At 46.9% G+C, this 21,063-nt stretch overlaps 1 protein-coding gene across 1 annotated transcript in view; it reads right to left on the minus strand.

The window, feature by feature from the left end:
* Positions 1–20,359, minus strand: part of LOC138582766 (CCAAT/enhancer-binding protein gamma-like) — a 60,765-nt gene extending 40,406 nt beyond the window's left edge. Inside the window, exon 1 of the mRNA XM_069654385.1 lies at positions 20,244–20,359. Within this exon, the coding sequence (XP_069510486.1) occupies positions 20,244–20,288 (45 nt within the window). The 5' untranslated portion in view covers positions 20,289–20,359. The remainder of the gene's footprint in view (positions 1–20,243) is intronic.
* Positions 20,360–21,063: the final 704 nt, after the last annotated feature.

The raw sequence follows: 21,063 nt of genomic DNA on the forward strand, positions 1-21,063 counted from the left end.
TTTCGCCGTCTGTCTAAGCCCAAAGGAGGCTTAGTATACATACATACATAAAAATAGCAAGGTAGAAAACCTCTGCCGTATCCCCTTTTAATACTGATCTGACAGGCTTTGGTTCCCTTAAAAATGAATCAGCCAGGTGTGTGAAAGGAACATAGAGGCCTGTTTTCCCAGAACCATCATAAAAGTGTATCTAATCAACTGGTAAGTTGATCTGTCTACAACTTCACGCTAGGCCATTAATGTATTTGGGGTTATCTTTATGAAAAATCTGACTTTAAAAGTAACCAATTCAGTTTCAGATGCACAGTTGGGTTGCCAACCCTCTTTACTAAGAGTAAGAAGAAGCTAAGTTAAATCTTTTTAAATTCTTGTGCTTAGGAATGACTTCTAAACATCAGGGACTGAAAAAGGGGGCCACCAGTCTGCAGTCGCACATTCCACAGAGAAGCCAACATTTGAATGTGAAATGTCCTGATTGTTTGAAGCGTGTGACCTGACCATACCAGGCACCATGTTCTCATTGCTTAAGATATGAATCCAACATACTAGATCCTGCTCTGTTGGAAATCCATGTAATGATGGCAGCAGTGCACACTGGGCATGCTTACTTCATCAAAAACTCCTGCAGGTGCCATCTAGAGTCATTAAGGTCCAGCTGGGAGAAGAGTAGGCATGTCTGCACGTGTAGCTTCACCTACGTTGTTAATGAGAGACTCTTCAACTTCCACTAGTGCACACTCCACTCTTGCAAGGGATTACCTTCGTGAGGAGTGCAGATTACCAAAGAGCAATGCCCTTCCTTAGCACAAGGGTCCTCAAAAGGGTACCGCCAGTCCAGGGTTTGGCGCAGCCTTTATCCATGATAGGGCCATAAATTCAGCTCCGTAGGGAGAAAAATAGGGTAGAGGTACCCCTATCCTGTTTTTTAGGACAGATAATTGCCACTAAGCCACCAGAGATGTATTTCTGTAATTGGCAAAGTCACATGTAGATGGGTATTGGCCCATATTAAACATGACACAACCTCACCAATAACACCTCAGTAATTCTGTTCCTAAGCAGCAAGAAGGAATAGTTTTTTCTTTTACACAGATTGCGCTTATGTGGGAGTCGGTAAGAGGTCCACATGTCCCAGGAATTGCCCCCTCTGGACCTGTAGGAGATGGTTGCTCCTCCCCCAACATAGGCCCAACGATTTGCTTCCAGGTGACTGGGTTTTTTTCTAGCCACCTGATCAAATCTCCTAGTGGAGCTAGGTGAATCCATTCCAAATAGGGGTTCACCAAGAGTGTGAGGGGCCCACTTGGTGGTGTCCCCATCTCTACCGAATATCACCTTCCAGAGGTACTGGACAGCATCTTTTATTGAAACCGATATGTTGTCCTATTGTGGGGTGGGTTCCACTTGCGCTACTTATAGGCTCTGTCTATTTCCCTCCAGCTCCCACTGGCTGGATTACAAGTATTGGGTATACCTGCCTTGCATCCCTTTTTTTCAGAGCCCCAGAGGGCTAGGGCAGGGATCACCCATCTAATGGAAGTATCTATCCTATGAAAGTCAAGAACATTGCCTCTTGTCTGGACTTCAAAACTGCTTTCAAAACACTCCTATTCAGGGAAGGATTACTAGATGCTTGCACGAGCGTTCACCTCCCTCCCCCAAAAATAGTCTCACTCAGGACTGCCCGCGTGCGTTGTACGGTTTCCAATACATGTATTCATTGCAAATAATATCAGTTTCGGAAGAGAATGCACATTATCTCTGTGAGACCTCGATTTTCGCAATCAATGTCCCTGTGTAACTCACCCCACTCCTCCAATGGGTTACCAACGTACTCCACTTTCACTTTCCCTTTTGTAAAGCACTCTGCATGGGATTGCTCTGCTCGCTACTACTGTCCATTTCTACAGTGTTTCATAGTGCAATGCTTGCCCCCTTGCTTAATAAATACAAATTAAAAAAACAAAGGCAGTTAATCCCTTAAATACATTCCCTGGCTAACTTAAATGGTTCTATGTGATAACGGACTCTGAATTTCATTTTTCAGATTGTCATCTCTTGATTTCCATCTTCAGTGGAAAGATTGCCTCTCAATCCATTCCATAATGATCTAGTTAACGCAGCATGCATGACTCCTTCTTTTATCCCGAACTATGAAGGCTGTAACATGTTTCCATGGGACACCCCTGTATCAACATTATCCCCCTAATCATTCCCAAAAAACACAGCCTGGTTTCCTTACTGGTTACACCCCAGGACCCTTTGCCCGTTACCATTCCCCATGTAAAACGCTCCATCGCATCCGGCCATGACTCCCTGCTATTCGCCCAGACATTGGTCCTGCCCCCCCCACACCCTCCATACTGCTCAATTACCTGCCCCCATTCTGCTGTATGACCACTAGATCCTGGGTATGTATGTACTAATTTTATGGAATGCCTTACTCGGTAACCCAACTACCAAACTTGCAAACTGTACTGCAAGCAGAACCACTAGTGACATTTCATTGCAGTCTTATGAAGGGGAAAAACAAGAATGGCAGGCCTTCCTGACATGGTGTTCAACCAAAACAGATTAGGGAATGCATACAATAATCAGAACATAAGCAGGACAGAGCTTATACAGAGCCAGAACTGAGATAACAGCCACCCCCAAACCAGCTACCATCCTGGCCCGCAGCACCCGCAACATTAGTAATGACTACATCATCCCTCTCACACATGCACTCCCCAACTCCAAAGAACTGCCCTGGTGCAACACAACAACAACCAGATTTCCAGCACCCTCGATCACCTGCCCCTCTCACCCCCCACCCCAACGCCAGGAAGCAAAAGAACGTCCAACACCAGAGCTTAATGCCCTGCCAGCAAAGGAAAGAGCAGCAGAAACCACTTGGCACAAAGAATTTAGCACAGCTAACAGAGCTCTTTATAAACATCTCCCACCAGTACACCAGTACAGACAATCCATTCACAAGGCCAAAGCATCCACCTACAATGAAAGAATCTCCAAAGCATCCTCTAATTCTCCTGAACTCTGGAGACCTCCTATATCGCCCACCACATCCACAAAGATAATGCATGGTGCAATGTCATCCAAGACACCCTCACCAATAAAATCGCTCTTCTATGTTGTGTTATGTTAAGTTCATTTAAGTAAGTGCATGTACACCCGAGGGCATCTTGGTGCTGAGGAGGTGACACAGAATACCGTAGTGGCGCTAAAAAAGCAAGGTTTTGAGTCTTTGCCAAAAAGCAAGGTGATCAGATATGTCTCGCAGTGGAGTGGGAAGGTGGTTCCATGCTCCTGCAGCGGCAACAGAGAAGGCACGACCACCCGTGCGGGCTAGCCTGAACCGAGAGACCGCTAACCGCCAGGCGGTGAGAGAACGAGGAGTGCGGGTGGGTTGATGGGGAGTGAATTTGCTTTGGAGATATTCTGCTCCCATTCCATAGAAGGCCCGGTGGACCATACACATAGATTTAAACAAGATCCGCTGGGCGACAGGGAGCCAATGGAGATGTCTCAGTATGGGGGTCATGTTGGCTCCAAAAGGCAGGCGGATGATAGAGCGAGCAGCAGCATTCTGGAGTAGCTGCAAACACCCAATAAGATAGCTGGGTTGGGCTAAATATAGTGAGTTGCAGTAGTCCAGGACACTAAGGACCAGGGCCCCCACTACAGGTGCCTGGCTAGACGTAGGAATAAAAGGGAGGACTTTCCGGAGGACCCTGAGTTTAAAATGACCCGATTTGCAAACTGCTCCAACCTGCTCATCCATGGTCAGAGTGGCCGAGAAGCATACTCCCAAATTCCTGACAGATAGAACAGGTATCGGGAGAGGGTCTAGCGAAGGGGGCCAAAAATTGGCCATCAAAAACACATGAGGGGTGGAGATGCCCACAACCAGAACTTCGGTTTTAGAACCGTTTAGTTTGAGCCAGTTAATCGTCATCCAAATACCCAGCTCCTCCAGGCACTTTTTTTTTTAGCCTGTTGGCTGTTTCTGGTTTTGTAAGGTCCAAACGGACCAGTATTTGTGTGCCATCCGCCTAAGAGTAAAAGCGAAACCCATGAGATTCGATCAGAAACAGTAAATATCTTATGTAGATATTAAACAGAATAGTGGAAAGTGCCAAACCCTGAGGAACAACACGGTAGAGAGAGGCAGGCGCAAAACAAAAAGGCAGAAGAGAAAGTGACTGAGAACGACCAGTCAGGAAGGCTATGAACCATTTGAGGACCTGGCCAGAGAAACCGGCTTCAGAGAGTCAGGAGATTAGAAGAGAGTGATTGACGGTGTCGAACGCAGCCGACCGATCTAAAGGCAGGACTGCTCCGACACCGCCCTGATCAACAAGACACATAAGGTCATCCATCACCGAATTAAGAACAGATTCAGTACCTCTACCAGGCCGAAAGTCCAATTGGAATGAGTCCAGGAACTGAGTGGATTCTAAAAACGTGGAAAGCAGTGGGGATACCAGCGCCTCTACAACAAAAAAGATTGCAGCCAAACAACTCAACAGCACGGCACCTTCCACCACACCGCTTGCAGAACCTAGGGACTTTCCTCACTTCGAGTTCCAGCACATTAGCGAATACACCCATGGAAAGATCAACAAAGGCCTCAAGCCCTCACGATGTAAAGGGGACTCCTGGCCAGCCCCCATCATGAAGGACTGTGCTGAAACTTTTCTCCCTCTCATCTCCACCATCAAGTCCTCCTTCGTCTCCTGCACTGTCCATCTGGCTCTCATAGAATCTTGGGTATCCCCTCTCCTCAAAAACCCTTCCTTGATCCCACCATCCCCACCAACTACCGCCCCATTACCCCAGTCCCTTTCTTGCTAAAGATCATTGACCAGGTCGTTCACATATAAATCCAGGACTTTCTAGAGTTTCACCACATTCTAGGTTCCCTGCAGTCCAGGTTCCGGCCCAAACATGGAACGGAGACGGCACCACTAGACCTCAAAATTCAGCTCGATGACTCCAACGACCAAGGCAACATTTCTCTACTCGTACTCCTGGACCTTTCTGCTGCGTTTGACCTGGTCAACCACAGCACACTAATCCACCACCTCACATCCTCGGTACACTTCTCGCCTGACGCAACCAAATGGGTCACCTTGTTCCTCGCTGACCAGGACCTCCAGAGTGTTTGCCGGTGAAGCCTCGGCGCACCCGACTCACACAGCATATGGCATACCACAAGGCTCCTGCGTCTCCCTGACATTATTTAACATATATACCAAAGCTCTCTGTGACCAACTCGACTCGCTAGGGCTCTCATACACTAATTAGGCGGATGACACCCAGATTCTCATCCCCCCTCTCAGGCAATTATACACAGGACTCACTCAAGGTCAACCACCTCTGAGACATTCCAAACCTGGATGGCCACACACTGCCTCTGTCTCAATGATGAGAACACTGAGCTTCTTCTCGTGGGCCCCTGGCAAGGCTAGCCAAGCTTAGTCAGGCTTATACATCTTTCTCCATCTCGTTTGCTTAAAACAGGAATACTGCAACTCTGTTTTGTGGCACCTCCATCAAAAACCTATGTAAACTTCAATCAATCCAAAACAGCAGCACTTGATATCAGAAAGGCTAACAACGTATCCGAAGCCAGGAGATCTGCACACTGGCTCCCAGTTAAGGATAGGATCAACTTCAAGATCTTATCCATCACACACTCCAACAACGCCCCCTCCTAAATGGTAACAAAAATCTCAAGACACTCACCTGCGAGGCCACAATGCACAGCCTACACACACTGCCTCGCCACCCCCAGATTCAACTACAGAAGGGAGGGAGGCAGCTTCCCAGTCTGTGCCTTCGCACTATGGAATGAGCTTGACGTCCACCTCCGTGACGGACCATCCTATGGCAGCTTCACAAAAAAGCTCAAAACCTACCTCTTCAACTAAGACTCTCTTCCCCCTACTTCACTGTGCCCACCCCATCTTTGTTCTCCTGTCTGACTGTAACCAGCGCCTAGATGCCCACGGAAACGGGGACTGAAATACAGAACCAGGACACAATATGCACTAAACCGGAATGGCACTAAAACACTAGAAGAGATCATTCTGAGGCATATTAGACCTATTAGAGAGTAGACGGACCTAGCATAGGGACAACATGTAAGCCTCACACAACAATAGAGCATGGACCTAACCGGAACATGGACAATGGTCAAACTGGGTAGACTATAACCACACCCTAACAGAGAAAAAAGCAACCAGAGCCGAGTTCAGAATGAGAACAAAATAGGTTGCACCATGAACAAGGAGACTAGGGAGTACATAACCTAAATAGAATCAAAGCAAGTCTTAATCCGTGCACACTCCAAAGAGTAAGTGCAGGCTACGAGGTAACCAAAGCAACCCCAGTATATTACCGGAACAAAGCAAGATCAAAACAGCGACAAATAAGAACTGCATCAATTGTAAAATAGAAACAACACGTGGCTAGTACCCTACAAAAACATATAAGAGCATAGATAGTACACAATCTGAACAGAACCAGAACCTAATTGGTTCATTAGTGAGGCTAAGATAATACAGACTAGAACTGATAGTTCACAGAACCAAAACATAGCTATTAGAGAATGAGAACCAAGATTGCACATATTTAATGAAGTTTCACTAGATGGGATATACAGAACCAGGAGATTCACCAGTCCTAGAAATTAGATTGTACAGAGCCATTTATTTATTTAATTATTCGGATTTGTATAGCGCGCAACAGCTCGGGAGCATCGTGGCGCTTAATGTCAGTGCTATAAAGGTGCAGAACCAAAGTAGTACTTAACTAGAACATGTTACTGCACAATCTAAAAAGATCTAATATGGAACCAAAACTGAGACTGTTTCAAACCAGAACAGACCTGGCACAGAAACAGAGCTGGAACTGAAACAGAGCTGCAACAGGAGTAGTACAGCACAGGATACTACAGAACTAGAAATGGCTAAGCGCAAAGCTATTAGATCAAAATATGACCTTTGGTGGAATGAAACCACATCAGAGCTACAATAGAACTAAACCAAACTCAACATTCAGAAATAAATTAGTACATTTAGAATGGAATGTTATATCATACAGTATTTGTATTGTGTCCTTCACCGCTGTAGTGATCTTACGGCACCTAGGCCTTTTCTGAGAATTCAGCTGAGAAAAGGGCTACTACCGAACCAAAAGAAAGCCAGAACAGAGGTTGTGCAGAATAGCAGAGCTAGCACAGAACCAGACCCCACAATACATAATACAAAACCAAAACATGGGGATTAAAGAAAAGAAGAGACACCAAAAGGAGCTCTACCTAACCTATAATAAAAGTACAGAGCCAAAGCAGAACTTGCATTAACTAGATCAGCGTCAGTTGGAAACTGCAACATAAATAGAGCAGACATTTTATAGAATCAGAACAAATCTAGGACAGAAACAGAGTAGAGTAATCACAGGCTCAGAAAAGAGCTGCCTAAGAGCCAGACCGGCTAGGCATAAAATGGCAAATGAAAGTACAGATACAAAAGATGCACACAACCAGATCAGAGCCACTACTTGCAAGCTAAACCCTACTGAAATCAGCCCAGGAAGAGAAATCATCCAATACATAGCAATAACAAAACCAAATCAGTACTGTGATAGAAACAGAATACAGCTAGTACAGAACCAGAGTAGAACTAGAGGAGCACTATAGCAGAACAGGAAACGATTTAGAACAGGGCAAGAAGTTAGAACATTGCATGTACAGAATCAGACCAGGGGTGGTGCAGAACCGAAACAGTGGTAGTATGGACCCACAATGCTACCACAGAACTTCGAAAGAGCTAGAACAGAACGAGTCCACAGTTATCCAGAGACAGAAAGGAGCTAGAATAAAAACAAAGTTGCACAGACAAGCGGAAGAATAGAAAAGGAATAGTGCTACTACTGAACCAGAAGGAAGCAAGAAGGGGATCTAAACAGAGACACTGGGAACCCACATCAGTGTTCGTACTGACACAAAGCAGGACTCGTGCAGAACCAGAAGGGAGCTGCTACACGTCTGGAAGAAAACCAGTTCTGTCCTACGGAAGATACAGAAGGGGAATACAAGCAAAGTTAACAGAGAACTGAGACAGACTTACTACAGAACCAAAGCAGGGTCAGAACAGAATGACAGCAAGTATACAGTAGGAACAGAATGAGTACAAGAGAGGGTTAACAAAACCACATTGGAGCTACTATAGAACTAGAAAAAAGGAACTAAGGAATTGAATCAAACTTGTACACCAGACTCAGAGCCAACACAGAACCAACCAGAAGAGTGGACAGCAAGAGAAGGTTGTTAAGAATCTGAACAGTGAACGTGGAGAACCAGAACTGATTTTCTACAGAAACAAAGCACAAGGAGAATGGGTTTATAATATCTTTGTCCGGTCAATTGATAGGCGTTCAGTCCTGGGCAAATCGTTGTCTTTAAAGAGAATTTCCTTCTATAATGGTTGCCGCCACTTCAGATACCATTATTGTGACCGTAGCAATAATACAATTAGACTTAATTTACTGCGTGGTATCTTTCCGATGTGCGCCAACTTCACTTCAGTAAATTATTTAATGAAGTAAAATTACTCTGGGTTTTCCATTTAAAATAAAATGTTCTTTTTATTCTCATCAATTTTTTCGCAGAATTGTAATATTGACTTTTACTTTTCAGAATTGTAATATTGAATTTGTTTGCTTTCATTTGACTTCTTATAACTCAAAAGTATGATTTAATCATTGACAAGGATGTAATTTATCTCATTGCATGGCTTTTTGAAGTTCATATATCACCTCTCAACCAGTTACTTTATTCGAGCCAAAATTAGCAAAATGTAATGTTGCATCAGTGTAAGTAATAATAAAGATGGGCAAAGTTATATACTCCTCAAAATATTAAGTATAAATTGAGCATCAGTTAGCATCTCTCAAATATTCTAAAAACATTGGGTGGCAAAACTGAGAAATCAGGAAAGTGTCTTTAACCTTATGAAAGGTAATGAAAATGAATATCCAAATTTAAGAAAATTATTAATTGTTCTTCAAGGATCTCTGAAAGCTGTGACAATTAACAGTAATGTTGACACAGCTATAAAGAATAGAACATGACCAATTAAGGCATCAATCACAACACAGAAATAAGGAAAGGGTAAGTGATGATTTAATTTTTGCACAAGATGTTTAGATAACATTAGCTCAGAAATGCAAACGTGAAATGTATTGAATAGTTACATATAAAACACTTTTTGCCTTTAGATTCTCTCCTGAAAATCCATGTCAAATGTATGATGAAACACGTGTTGAGAGGTGATATATGAACTTCAAAAAGCAGTGCAATGAGATAAATTACATCATTGTGAATGTTTAAATCATACTTTTGAGTTATAAGTCAAATGAAAGCAAACATAGTCAATATTACAATTCTGAACAGTAAAAGTCAATATTACAATTCTGTAAAAAAATTGATGAAAATAACAATTTTTTTTAATGGGAAATGCGAAGCAGTTTTACTTTATTAAAGAATTTACTGAAGTGAAGTTGGCGCACATTGGAAGTATACCACGAAGTAAAACAAGGAGAATAGCTCATTTACTCGGTTTATTGAGTTATAGCTGTGATATATCTAATCTACATTTTTGGCTCCATGTGTCACACTGCAACACCCCATATATGGATTTTTCATTGGTTGCTGGTCGGCTGAGAAATTTGAAAACTTCCATCTGCGTTTCATGTTCTATACAGAGCTCTCTATATATGCAGATCTATAGTGAACCATTTATTTAGTACACTGGTCTCCATGTTAGATTTCTTTAGTTGAATTGTGGGACATATAATCTATGGCTCTGGATCTGTTAGTCTAATATGTAGATTTTCCAGTAATCTGTATCAAGGTTTGGGGAAGGTCTCAAACTGCAACTCTGGGGTCCTGCAACATGGCTTGGATACGTTTATTCAATGATCGGTACAGAGTAGTGAACGAACGCCAGTTGGCAAGAGCATTGGTAACACACAATGCGATCAAAGAAGGTGTTTACCACAGGCTACATTTGTAGACCTGAGCTTCCTAGGCAGGTGACGACTAATTCAAACGCAATGACCACCATATGTGCAGGTGCTTTGCTTGAAGTCTTACGGGTGAACTCTAATGATTTGGACCCTTGATCACCTTGGATAGAATATTGTCCTGTTTGTCAGTGCCAGAGGTTGAAGTTGCACATGCAAAGCATGTTTCTTGAGAAGAACTCAAATGAAAATGTGTGATTTTATCCAAGACGGCTGTACTGTGCCTTAATGTCCTATAAATTAGCTGCAGGGTGATGAAATCAGTTCAGTGAGTTGGTGAAATACAAAAGGAGATATTCAGAGGATTTGTATGATGGGGGAGACACCTTTTAGAGCTCACAGGGAGACGTTCATCAAAACGATTGATGTGATGGGAGTATTCCCTGATGCCCCATACACAGTCATTTTCATCCAATAGGTCTCACATTTCCAAAGCACGTTCTGGGTGCCAAGAGGGCATTTACCAGGTCAATTTTGGTAGAATTTGGAGTTTGGCATACCTGGGCCTGTTGTCGTTGTGTGCAGGGCATTGAGATAGATAGAATGGATTCCTTCCCTGACTCTTCAGTCGATTCTCTGCATCCAGCATGCTATTAGGACCTATGTGGGCTTGTAGGCCTAACTTGTAGGATGAGCTTTTCAAGGTGCATATTGGCTCTAAATTGGCTTGGACCATGATCGTACCATTATCAAAGAGGCTTAAAATGTGCGCCAATTGGTATTGATGTCTTTCTTAATGGTTTGAGCAACGGGTCTTCATCTTTACCCCCGACAAGGAATATAAGAGTGGGGGTCTGTGTTTGGCAATTAGGGTTGTGGAATATCCAGCTGGTCTTGTGTTGACCAAATCTTGTGCAATACAACTGGTCTATCAGGAGTATGTGTGGTTACACGGCAAGTGCATCGATTTGGAATTGCTTCTACACATAGTTTAACACTCGGTGGCTGGAAGATTTTTAAACAAATGGTGTCTTATCACCAAAGGATGTTGTCTCTACCACTGTCTTTTAAAACATGTGTCTGCTAGTGTTGTAGAGGTTTATTTTTAGCGGCGGACTAATAAAGTGTTCTAGCTGTGACCTATAGTGACATAGGCAGTGGGCCTGTAGCTGCAGACTATTGGATTGTAGGACAGCTGTTGGCATGCCACAAAATTTAAATGGGCCTAGAACCGCTGCTAGGTACAGCCTGGACTAAGGGGTTGCTATGGGCAGGTGCTTGAGCTGATGCAAAGTTTGGAATAAAGATATGATTAGTAGAAACTAAGAGCAACTCCTAGGACTCAAATAGCTTTCATCAAAAAATTAGAAGGAGCTGCCTCTGCGGGGTTATGAGGAGCTAGTACACAGCATGCTACAAATTAACTCACACTTGAGAGGCAAAACTGTAACTTTCTGTCCATTATGTATTACCTGTTATGTTCTAAACAGCTTGTAAATATGTCCAAATGCTCCTTTAAACATATTCCCAAATACACAGAATTATTGTCAAATAGGAAGTGCTCCAAATAAGATTTTGAAGTGGGAGTATTTTACTCCCTACTTTTTAAAGTTTGAAGTAAAATGTTTTTGTAGGGAGTAAAGAAAGTAAATATCATTCTCAACGGGAGTATTTAATAAGCGAGTAAAAATGTTTTTTTACATTTAAAACAGAAAGGTTTTATAATCCTGCCCATTAAAATAGGCATTTTATTCACTTCAGATAATGTAGTAATAACAGTAGTTTCTTCTTGTGGCACTACGTCTACTTCTGGTCCAAACATACCCATGGGTCGGTTTAGATGAAAGCAGGGGGACATGCTCTTATGTGTTCATTTTCTACTTTTGTTGAGAGTATTTTTTACTTCCTAGATGTATTTTCTGTGTGTCTTTGCCTCTTTTTAAGGAGTAAAAGTAGCTGATACACCCCTTATCTGTAGAGCTGTACATAGGTATGTGTGTATAGCACGAGTTGGCCAGAGAAGCAAGAGTAGCTCCTGGTAACATTTGGCATCAAGGTAACCTGGGTCTTCTGAGCTACAAGTTCAATAAATCCCAGCTGTTTTGAACCCTTCAATGATATGAAGAGTCCATGGGTAGGGCAAGCAACGCTGGTCGTAGAAGCCAGTAACAGGGATGAACTTTGCAAGTATCTTAATTCCCAGTGGACACAAGCTCTTTGTGCCGGTGGGAGGGTGTGATGGAGGATCCAGGGCTTTAATTGTGGGCTTGCAACCATGTGCAGATGCCTAAAAGGGAGAGGTTTGGGGGCAAAGCAGAGGGGCTTTCAGATCTTTGGCAGACAACAGAAACACATCTTCGAGGGGATTGGGTCCTCCGACGTATTCCATATCAAAGACAGGTAATGTCCACAGCTGTGCTGCTTCGGAAAATCTTTGGCGTCTGCGTCTTGTGTCGATGATGTCGATACGCCGTCCCCGAGGACCTCCTCCGACGGCCGACGTCACCCGATGTGATAAGTAGGACACACGACGCCCATAGCCTCAGTTCCGTTTTTTCCGCGAACGTGTTCGCTTCGTGAATCTCGGTACGCCTCGACTCTTTGGAGTTGGAGTTGAACATGTTCGGTTTTGTGAAGAACCTGTTTGTGGCGATGTCTGCTTCGTCTTCAACCCCGCGTCCGGGCTTCAAGAAATGCAGGGACTGTGGGTCCAAGATGTCGGTCACGGACTCGCACGACGCCTGCCTCTGGTGCCTCGGGGAGGCCCACGATACGGACGACTGTGTCGACTGCCAGTCGCTCACCGCAAAGGCCTTGCGGGAACGCAAGAAGAAGCTGTCGGTAGGCCGGGTGTCTAAGCCCCAGAAGTCGAGGTCTGTGGGGCTTTCGACGGATGACTCGAGGGGCGACTCTCCGCGTCATCGTTGGAAGTCCAGTGGGTCTCCTTCCAGGAGTTGGTCTCGCCACTCCTCCGCCTCTTCGAGGCATTCCCGGAAGCACAGGCATAGGTCACCTTCCCCGTCCTCTTCCGAGGACTCCGCCCGTCGGCGGGTCGCTTATCCCTCCATGCAAGCGACACGGAGGAATGGGCTTCCTTCGGGAAGCAGATGCTAGCGATTCTTGAATCGCAGGGCACCGGTCTGTCCGCGCCTCCGAGTGGGGTCGGTCGGCACCGGTCGAGAGACACCGCTCGTACGCCTTTGGGCTCGGGTGGTCGGCACGGCTCACGGGAGAGGTCCCGCTCGGACAAGGGTAGCCGTTCTCGCCATGCACGTTCCAGGTCCCGGTCCTCGACGCGCTCGAGACCGCGTGATCCTGTGCCGTCTTCGAAGAAGACGTCGACGATTTCTCTCGAGGCTCCGCCTCCGAGGGGGTCGTCGACGCCGTTGGCGCCTAGGTCGTCGAGAGACACGCTCGGAGTTCCGGCTTCGAGGCCTGTGTCGATTCGCTCGACGTCGACGCCTTTTCTGTCGACGCTGGCGCCGATTCGTTCGGCGCCCTCGACGCCTTTCGAGGCAGTGGTGTCGGAGGGGCCCCGTGGCACAGGGTTTGCCCCTAGAAAGGCTCTGGCTAAGGTCAGGCACTGATTTGGTCCCCAGAGGTCTTCCTCTCCCTGCCTGGAGTACATTTCAGAGGGTGGTGAAGGCTCTGATGATGGCTTGGTTCCGGTTACCGTTCCAGATGAGCTTATCTCGGGCCATAGCCAGTTTGATGACCTGAGGCAGTCACTGCATGATGCCAGTGGACTGGACACCTCTCCAGAGGTGGAGTTTTGTAGGCCGGAGCCTGGCACTCATGCCGATTCTTCATATCGGCGCCTTATGTCTCGGGTCACAGAGTATTTGGGTTGGTCAGCTCCCCCAGGGGAGTTCGTTCAGGATGATCTCATGGACATCCGTGATCTTGGTCCCCCCACTGACCCGGTTTTGCCGTTTCATATGGCTCTGCAGAGAAGGGTGGCGGTGGCTTGGACTGCTCCGGAGAGTCTCCCGGCAGTGGGCAAGTCTTTGTCGCGAAAATACCGTCCAGCCAGTAGCGACCCCTGCTACTTGTCCAGGCACCTCACTCCGGAGAGTTTGGTGGTGCAGGCGGCTACGGCCCCGGCAAAGCAGGCGTCGTATCCTACCATCCCTCCGGATAGGGACGACAAACGTTTTGACGGCTGGGCGAAGAAAGTGTTTTCTTCGGGGGGTATGGCGCTTCAGACGGCCAACTCCATATGTGCTTTGTCTCGTTTCACACACACTCTGTGGAACTGTGTTGCATTAGCGGCTGAACATATTCCCGAAGGGGACGAACGGGATGGTTTCCTTGCTGTGGTTCAGGATGGCAAGGATGCCATGTGTGAGGCCGTTCAGTCGGGTTTGGACTTGGCAGATTGTGTCAGCCGGTCCATGGCAGCGAGCACCGTAATGCGCAGGTTTGCGTGGTTGCGGAAGTCTGGGTTTGCTCCTGATGTGCAGTCCCGGCCCCTCAACATGCCCTTTGCCGGTGAACACCTTTTTGGCAGCAAGGCTGACAAGAGCCTTTAGAGGTTGCAGACCTCCAAAGCTGCAGCGAAGTCGTTGGGCGCTGCAGTTCGCCAACCTCCGCCTATTCGTCCTAGGGGACAGCAATGGAGGGGAGGTTCCTTTTGCTATTACTCGTCCTTCAGTAAAGCGAGGGGAGCTAGCAGTCAAAGAGGCCATTGTAAAAGTGCCAGAGGTAGCAACAAAGGTACTCGAGGTGCCAAGGCCGCTCGGGCAGTTGCCTCTTTGCCCTCAGGCAACACCGCAGCCGCTACCACTCAGTCATGAGGCCAGGTCCCATGGTTCGCCGGTTGGGGGAAGGCTGGCGCAGCATCTTGTAGAGTGACAAGCCATTACTTCGGATGTGTGGGTTCTGGAGATCATAACCCACGGCTACTGTCTTCCTTTTCGGCAGAGGCCTCACGACAATCAACCAGGGAACCTCTCTTTGAAGAGTCCGGATCCGCTCCTTGCGCAGGAAATTCAAGCCCTGCTGGAGAAAGGCGCCATAGGACTGGTGCCTGTAGCGGAGAGGAACAAGGGATTGTATTTCCCTTATTTTTTGATTTCGAAGAAAGACGGGGGATTGAGACCCATCATGGACTTGCGCGGTTTGAACAAACGCCTCAGGAAGGACAAGTTCAAGATGGTGACTCTTTCTCAAGTCCTCCAGGCCCTTCAACTTCAGGACTGGTTGGTGTCTCTCAACCTCAAGGATGCTTACTTCCATGTGCCAATTCATCCCAGGCACAAGAAGTACCTGAGGTTCACGGTTGGCGACTCGCACTTTCAGTTTCGGTTCCTGCCGTTCGGATTGACCTCCGCCCGAGGGTTTTCACCAAGCTCATGGTGGTGGTGGCAGCGCATCTCAGGAAGGGGGGGGATTCACGTCTACCCCTAACTGGATGATTGGTTGATCAGGGGGAGCTCTCCCGAGCAAGTCCTGGATCATCTGTCCGTCACCTGCCACTCCCTTCACAGGCTGGGCTTCTCCCTCAATTTAAAGAAGTCCCATTTGACACCAACGCAGCGGCTCCAGTACATCGGAGCAGTGCTCGACACGTCCCTGGGGCAGTGTTTTCCTCCTCAGGTGAGGGCTCTTCACATTCAGCAGATGGTGAACAAGTTTCAATTTGCCCAGGATCTCCCAGCGTCCAAGTTCTTGACACTGCTTGGCCTCATGGCATCCTGCATTCTTCTGGTGCCAGAGGCTCGTCTGCGGATGAGATCTTTGCAGTGGGCACTCAAGCTCCAGTGGTCTCAGTCCTCCGGCAGGCTGTCGGACCCTGTTCAGGTGCCGCCCTCGGTAGCCCAGGACCTTCTGTGGTGGGCCGTTGAAGGCAATCTGATGAAGGGGGCCCCATTTTGGCTGCCCTGGCCGGAGGTAATGATCGGGACAGAAACATCCCTCACGGGATGGGGAGCTCATGCCAACGAGTTGACAGTCAGCGGTCGTTGGTCTCCGTCGGAGTCCGGACTCCATATCAATCTGTTGGAGCTGAGGGCCGTCAGGCTAGCCCTGAAGGCTTTTCTGCTGACTGTGCATGGAAAGAGTGTCCTGATTCTAACGGACAACACGGTGGCCATGCACTACCTCAACAAAAAGGGGGGGGGGCAGGGTCACTTCCGCTGTGCAGGGAGGCGATGCAGCTCGAGTTCAGGGCCATCCAGCAGGAAGTTTCAATCTCGGCTGTTCATCTGGCCGAAGATGACAACGAGATGGCAGACGCTCTGAGCAGGCAGAGCACGATCTCTCACGAGTGTGAGCTGGCTCAGGAGATTCTCCTGGAGATCTTCGCCCTTTGGGGGACCCCTCAAGTGGATCTCTTCGCCTCCAGTGTCAACCGGAAGTGCAAAAGGTTTTGCTCGCGGGAATTTCCTCCAAAAGGAGCCTTAGGAGACACGTTCGTGGAGTGGTCATTCCCACTGCTGTACGCGTTTCCTCCAGTCCCCGTCATCCCTCAAGTACTGCGGAGGTTACGGAGTTTCGGTTCCCGGATGATCCTCATTGCTCCGGCGTGCGCCCGGAGGATGTGGTATCCGGACCTTCTCGACTTGTCCATCTGCCCTCCATGTCGTCTTCCCTACCGAGACGATTTGCTCTCACGGGAGGGGGGTCAGGTTCTCCATCCAGAGGCCAGATCCCTCAACCTTCACGCTTGGCTTCTGAAAGGTTGAGGTATAAGGATTGGGACCTCCCTGAAGACGTGATGGAGGTGTTGCTCTCGGCCAGGCGGCCGGCAACAAAGTCTCTGTACCGTTGCCGTTGGAGAAAGTTCTGCGACTGGTGCGGAGTTAAGAATGTGGATCCTTTTGAATGTGACATTCCCATGGTTCTGTCTTTTTTGCTTTCTTTGGCCCACAGGGGCTTGCAAGTGGGGACCATTAAAGGTTACCTGGCAGCGCTGTCCATATTTAAGGGCTCGTCTGAAGAGTGTTCCTATTTTAGGATTCCTTTAATTTCGCAGTTTTTGAAAGGGCTCACTAATGTGTTCCCTCCGTCACCTTTTCTGGTGCCCGGTTGGGATTTGAAACTTGTTAAGTTTCTTATGGGTGCTCCGTTTGAGCCTTTACATTCTTGGCCTTTGAGGCTGTTGACTCTGAAAACTGTGTTTTTGATTGCGCTTACTTCCGCTCGCAGAGTGAGTTACAGGCACTTTCAGTTAAGCCACCTTTCACTGTGTTTCATAAGGACAGGGTTGTCCTTAGAGTTCGGCCTTCTTTTCTTCCGAAGGTGGTTTCGGAATTTCATTTGAGCCAGAAGGCTGTTCTTCCAGCGTTCTATCCTCCTCCACATCCTGGTAAGGAAGAGGAGAGGCTCCATAGGCTTGATCCTAGGAGAGCGTTGAGCTTTTATATTTCGCGCATGTCCCGGGTCAGAGTGGACGATCAACTTTTCATTGGTTACGCTGGAAATCGTTTGTGACAAGCTGTGACGAAACAGACTTTGTTTCGTTGGATTATTTTAGCTATCTCCGCGTGTTACAGCTTGGCGGTTAAGGATCCTCCGGCTGGCTTACGGGCCCATTCTACCAGGGGAGTGGCTGCGTCTACTGCCCTGCAGAGGGGAGTTCCTATTCGTCACATCTGTGATGCAGCCACCTGGGCTTCAGTACATACTTTTGTACGTCACTACGCCCTCGATTCCATCAGAGGGCAAGAGCTAGCCTTTGGCAAGGCAGTTCTCTATTCCGCAATTTGATTGGGCATGCTAAATTTGTATTCTAAATTCTTTCCCACCTCCTTGCTTGGTACTGCTTTGGGAGTCTGTCATAGATATGGAATACGTCGGAGGACCCAATCCCCTCGAAGAACAAGTTACTTTCTTACCTGGTAACGTTCTTTCGATGGGATGGTCCGACGACATATTCCATATCGCTTCCTCCCTGCCTTCCCCGCTGCAGAATTTCTTTTACGATTGCAGCTTGCGTTCCGCAAGGCCTTGTGTGTCTGACTGGCAGAAAACTGGTGGCACACGTTCTGGGAAAAAACTATAACTGAGGCTATGGGCGTCGTGCGTCCTACTTATCACATCGGGTGACGTCGGCCGTCGGAGGAGGTCCTCAGGGACGGCGCATCGACGTCATCGACGCAGGACACAGACGCCAAAGATTTTCCGAAGCAGCACAGCTGTGGACATTACCTGTCATAGATATGGAATACGTCGTCGGACCATCCCATCGAAAGAACGTTACCAGGTAAGAAAGTAACTTGTTCACCTTTTGGAGATGGGACGCGGAATGCCCCAATAGTAGCTGACAGGACTGCTGTGTTTATGTGATGGCCACAAGCTCTGCCTTGGAAGAGTGTCTCCTTCATCCTGCAAGATGGGGAAAAAATTGAGCAAGTACGAAAACCTAACCAGTACTATTCTACTAGAGACCAGAAAAGTACATCACTTGCAAAGCTCCATTTACATAGGTAGCTTGTACAGGATCAAAGAAGAGCTAGAACAAAATAAAAACAGTTCTAGTACTGAAAAGAGTTAACACAGAATAAAGTCAGAACAGAGCCAGTGTAGAAATGGAGAACTTATTACAGAACTAAAAATAAAGTCGCACACAGCAAGTACATGACTGGATTAGGTCTAGCACAAAAGACGCAGAACAGAGCAAGTACAGAAGCAGAACAGAGCTAAAAGAGAAGTTACAGCAGACTTTGTAAAGAAAAGAAAATAGTAGGCTCAGAACCATTATACACCTACAGTACTGGATTTTATATGCTAAAGTGCCAGGGCAGGGAACAAGTGAAGAGCTAGTACAGGACAGACTAGGTACAGTACCTGAATACAAACAGTAGAGAACAAAAGGTCATATAAGGCCAGGTCAAAGCTACTTCAGAACCCAAAGAGAGTGGATCTAGTACAGAAACAGAAGAGGACCAGTAAATGAGCAGAAGTGAGCAAGAAGAGAACAAGCGCAGAGGTACTACAGAACCAGAAAAGAGCTAATAAAGTGGCAGAGAAGACATGGTGCAGAACCAGGGCAAAGATACAACTAACCTAGTAAATAACTAGTGCAAAGCCAACATTCAGAGAGAAAAGAGCGCCCTCCAGAGCCAAAGTTGATCCAGGGGAGGCCAATAGATACATAAAACGTACAGAACAAGCATATTACAGAGCCAGAAGAGGAAACAAAGAACCAAAACAGAACTAGTAAAGAGCACACAAAGGTAGTATAATATAAAAGCAGAGCCAAGATTGACCTGGGCTAGTACAGAACCAGAACCCAACTTGCAAGAAAAATGATCTTACCTGCACGTAACAAGAACGGAGATTCCACAGAACTAGAGCAGAGTCTGTATGGAACTAGGGAAAGTTGGTACAGAACCCGAGAAGAGTGTGCACAGGAAGAGAGCAGAGTCGTGGCAGAATCACTGTGTACTCAGAGTGGCAGTAGTAAACCAGAATACCTATTAAAGAACCACAAAATAGTTGTGCAGAACAGAATTAGCACAGGTCAAGAACAGGATGCAGAAGTTGTTAGCAAAGGTTCAAAACCAGATGTGAATAGAAAAATAACAGGCCTCACTTGCAATGAAAACGCAGGTAAACGATGTCTAGAATGAAGAACCAATGCAGCGCTACCAGGGCCAGAGGACAGCTGGTGCAAACCTAAAGCAGAGGTCATGTGCAACTAGTTGTAAACATTTCATGCCGAAGCAGAACACGGCTAAAGTAGTGCAGAGGCAGATTAAAGCTAGATCAGAACAGGGTTAATGAATACTATGACCAGAGCTAGAACATGGGCAGAGCAGAGTGAGGCAGAACCAGGCAAGAGTACAGGGAGTCTAGTGACAGAACAAAACCAACACAGAAACAGAAGATAAAGTTCACAGCCACAAAAAAAAAGTTCATAGCCAAAACAAGGGTAGTATATAACCAGACTAGAACTAGAACAATGCTACTGTGGAACCAGAATAGAAAGCGGTACAACCACAACACACCCAGCACAAAACAAACTAGAACAGAAGATTTAAGGAACATAATGAACACAAAATGTTATAAACCCTGACCCCCTGCCATCTCACGGCGCTCCTTTATGCGCTGTAGCACTTGAGGACAGATAAACACTGATCCGGGCAGGGTCTGGCCCCGCGGCCTCCGGCGAAGCCTCCCTCCCCTCGCAAGTCGCCAGTTAGATCTCCCATCTGTCCTAAGATCGGCTTCCGGTAGCTCAGCACTGCGGAAGCTAAGCTCCGTACCTCGATTCCTTGATAGCCCTCTGCGTTCCGGTCCCCAAGTCCCATGTAGTGAAGCAGGTGACCCGCGCCTCCCTGCGACCTGTTCCTGTATGACGCCCCTGCGCCCTGCTCCTCCGTGTGCGCCTGCGCGAACCAGGAACAGGGAAAACCCAGACTGGCATCCCCGGATCTCAGCCGGCAGAGCGCAGTGATCTCATAGCGCTCAATAAACGCCAAAACGACAACTATTTACTTTTCAGTGACTGTCCGCAAGTTTTGCCAAATAACGTTATTTCATTTAAGAAGATTCGGAGGGTACCACATGCCCCAATGGTTAAAAGAACCAGCCAGCCGAGTTTGTCACGATATGTACAGTAAAGCAATTACAGAGAATCTTAAGCAGGCAGGAGGAAATGGGGAAAGGCATAGCAAAACATGCACACTGCGCTGGTGGGGGCCCTGGGGTACAGAGGTAATGTAGGGATGAAATAAAGAGAGGGTACAGGGAAGGATACCAGGAGGACTGACACTAAACTTGGTTCAAAATTGATAAGGACCTCCTTCACGAGTCTTCGTGCAAATAAGGAGTTTATACCCATTGTCAAAAGTAAGCGCCTAGGGGCATGCATCGTAGCTAGACCAAAAGCCCGGTGGACTGTGTTTTCAAAGTTATAACCCTGGCAAAACCAACTTGGCAGTGTATTCTTTTTAGGTCGTTAAAATGAATACCATTACACCATTAAAGTATCGCCTGTTTGGTTTACAGCTATACGATGCAAACGTTTGCTACAGCGAGCCCTACACAAACACTGACACAACTAAGTTTCACTTTTTGTAATGC

Source organism: Ambystoma mexicanum, chromosome 3q, assembly GCF_040938575.1.
Source record: "Ambystoma mexicanum isolate Mex_15411 chromosome 3q, UKY_AmexF1_1, whole genome shotgun sequence".
Taxonomy (NCBI): Eukaryota; Metazoa; Chordata; class Amphibia; order Caudata; family Ambystomatidae; genus Ambystoma; species Ambystoma mexicanum.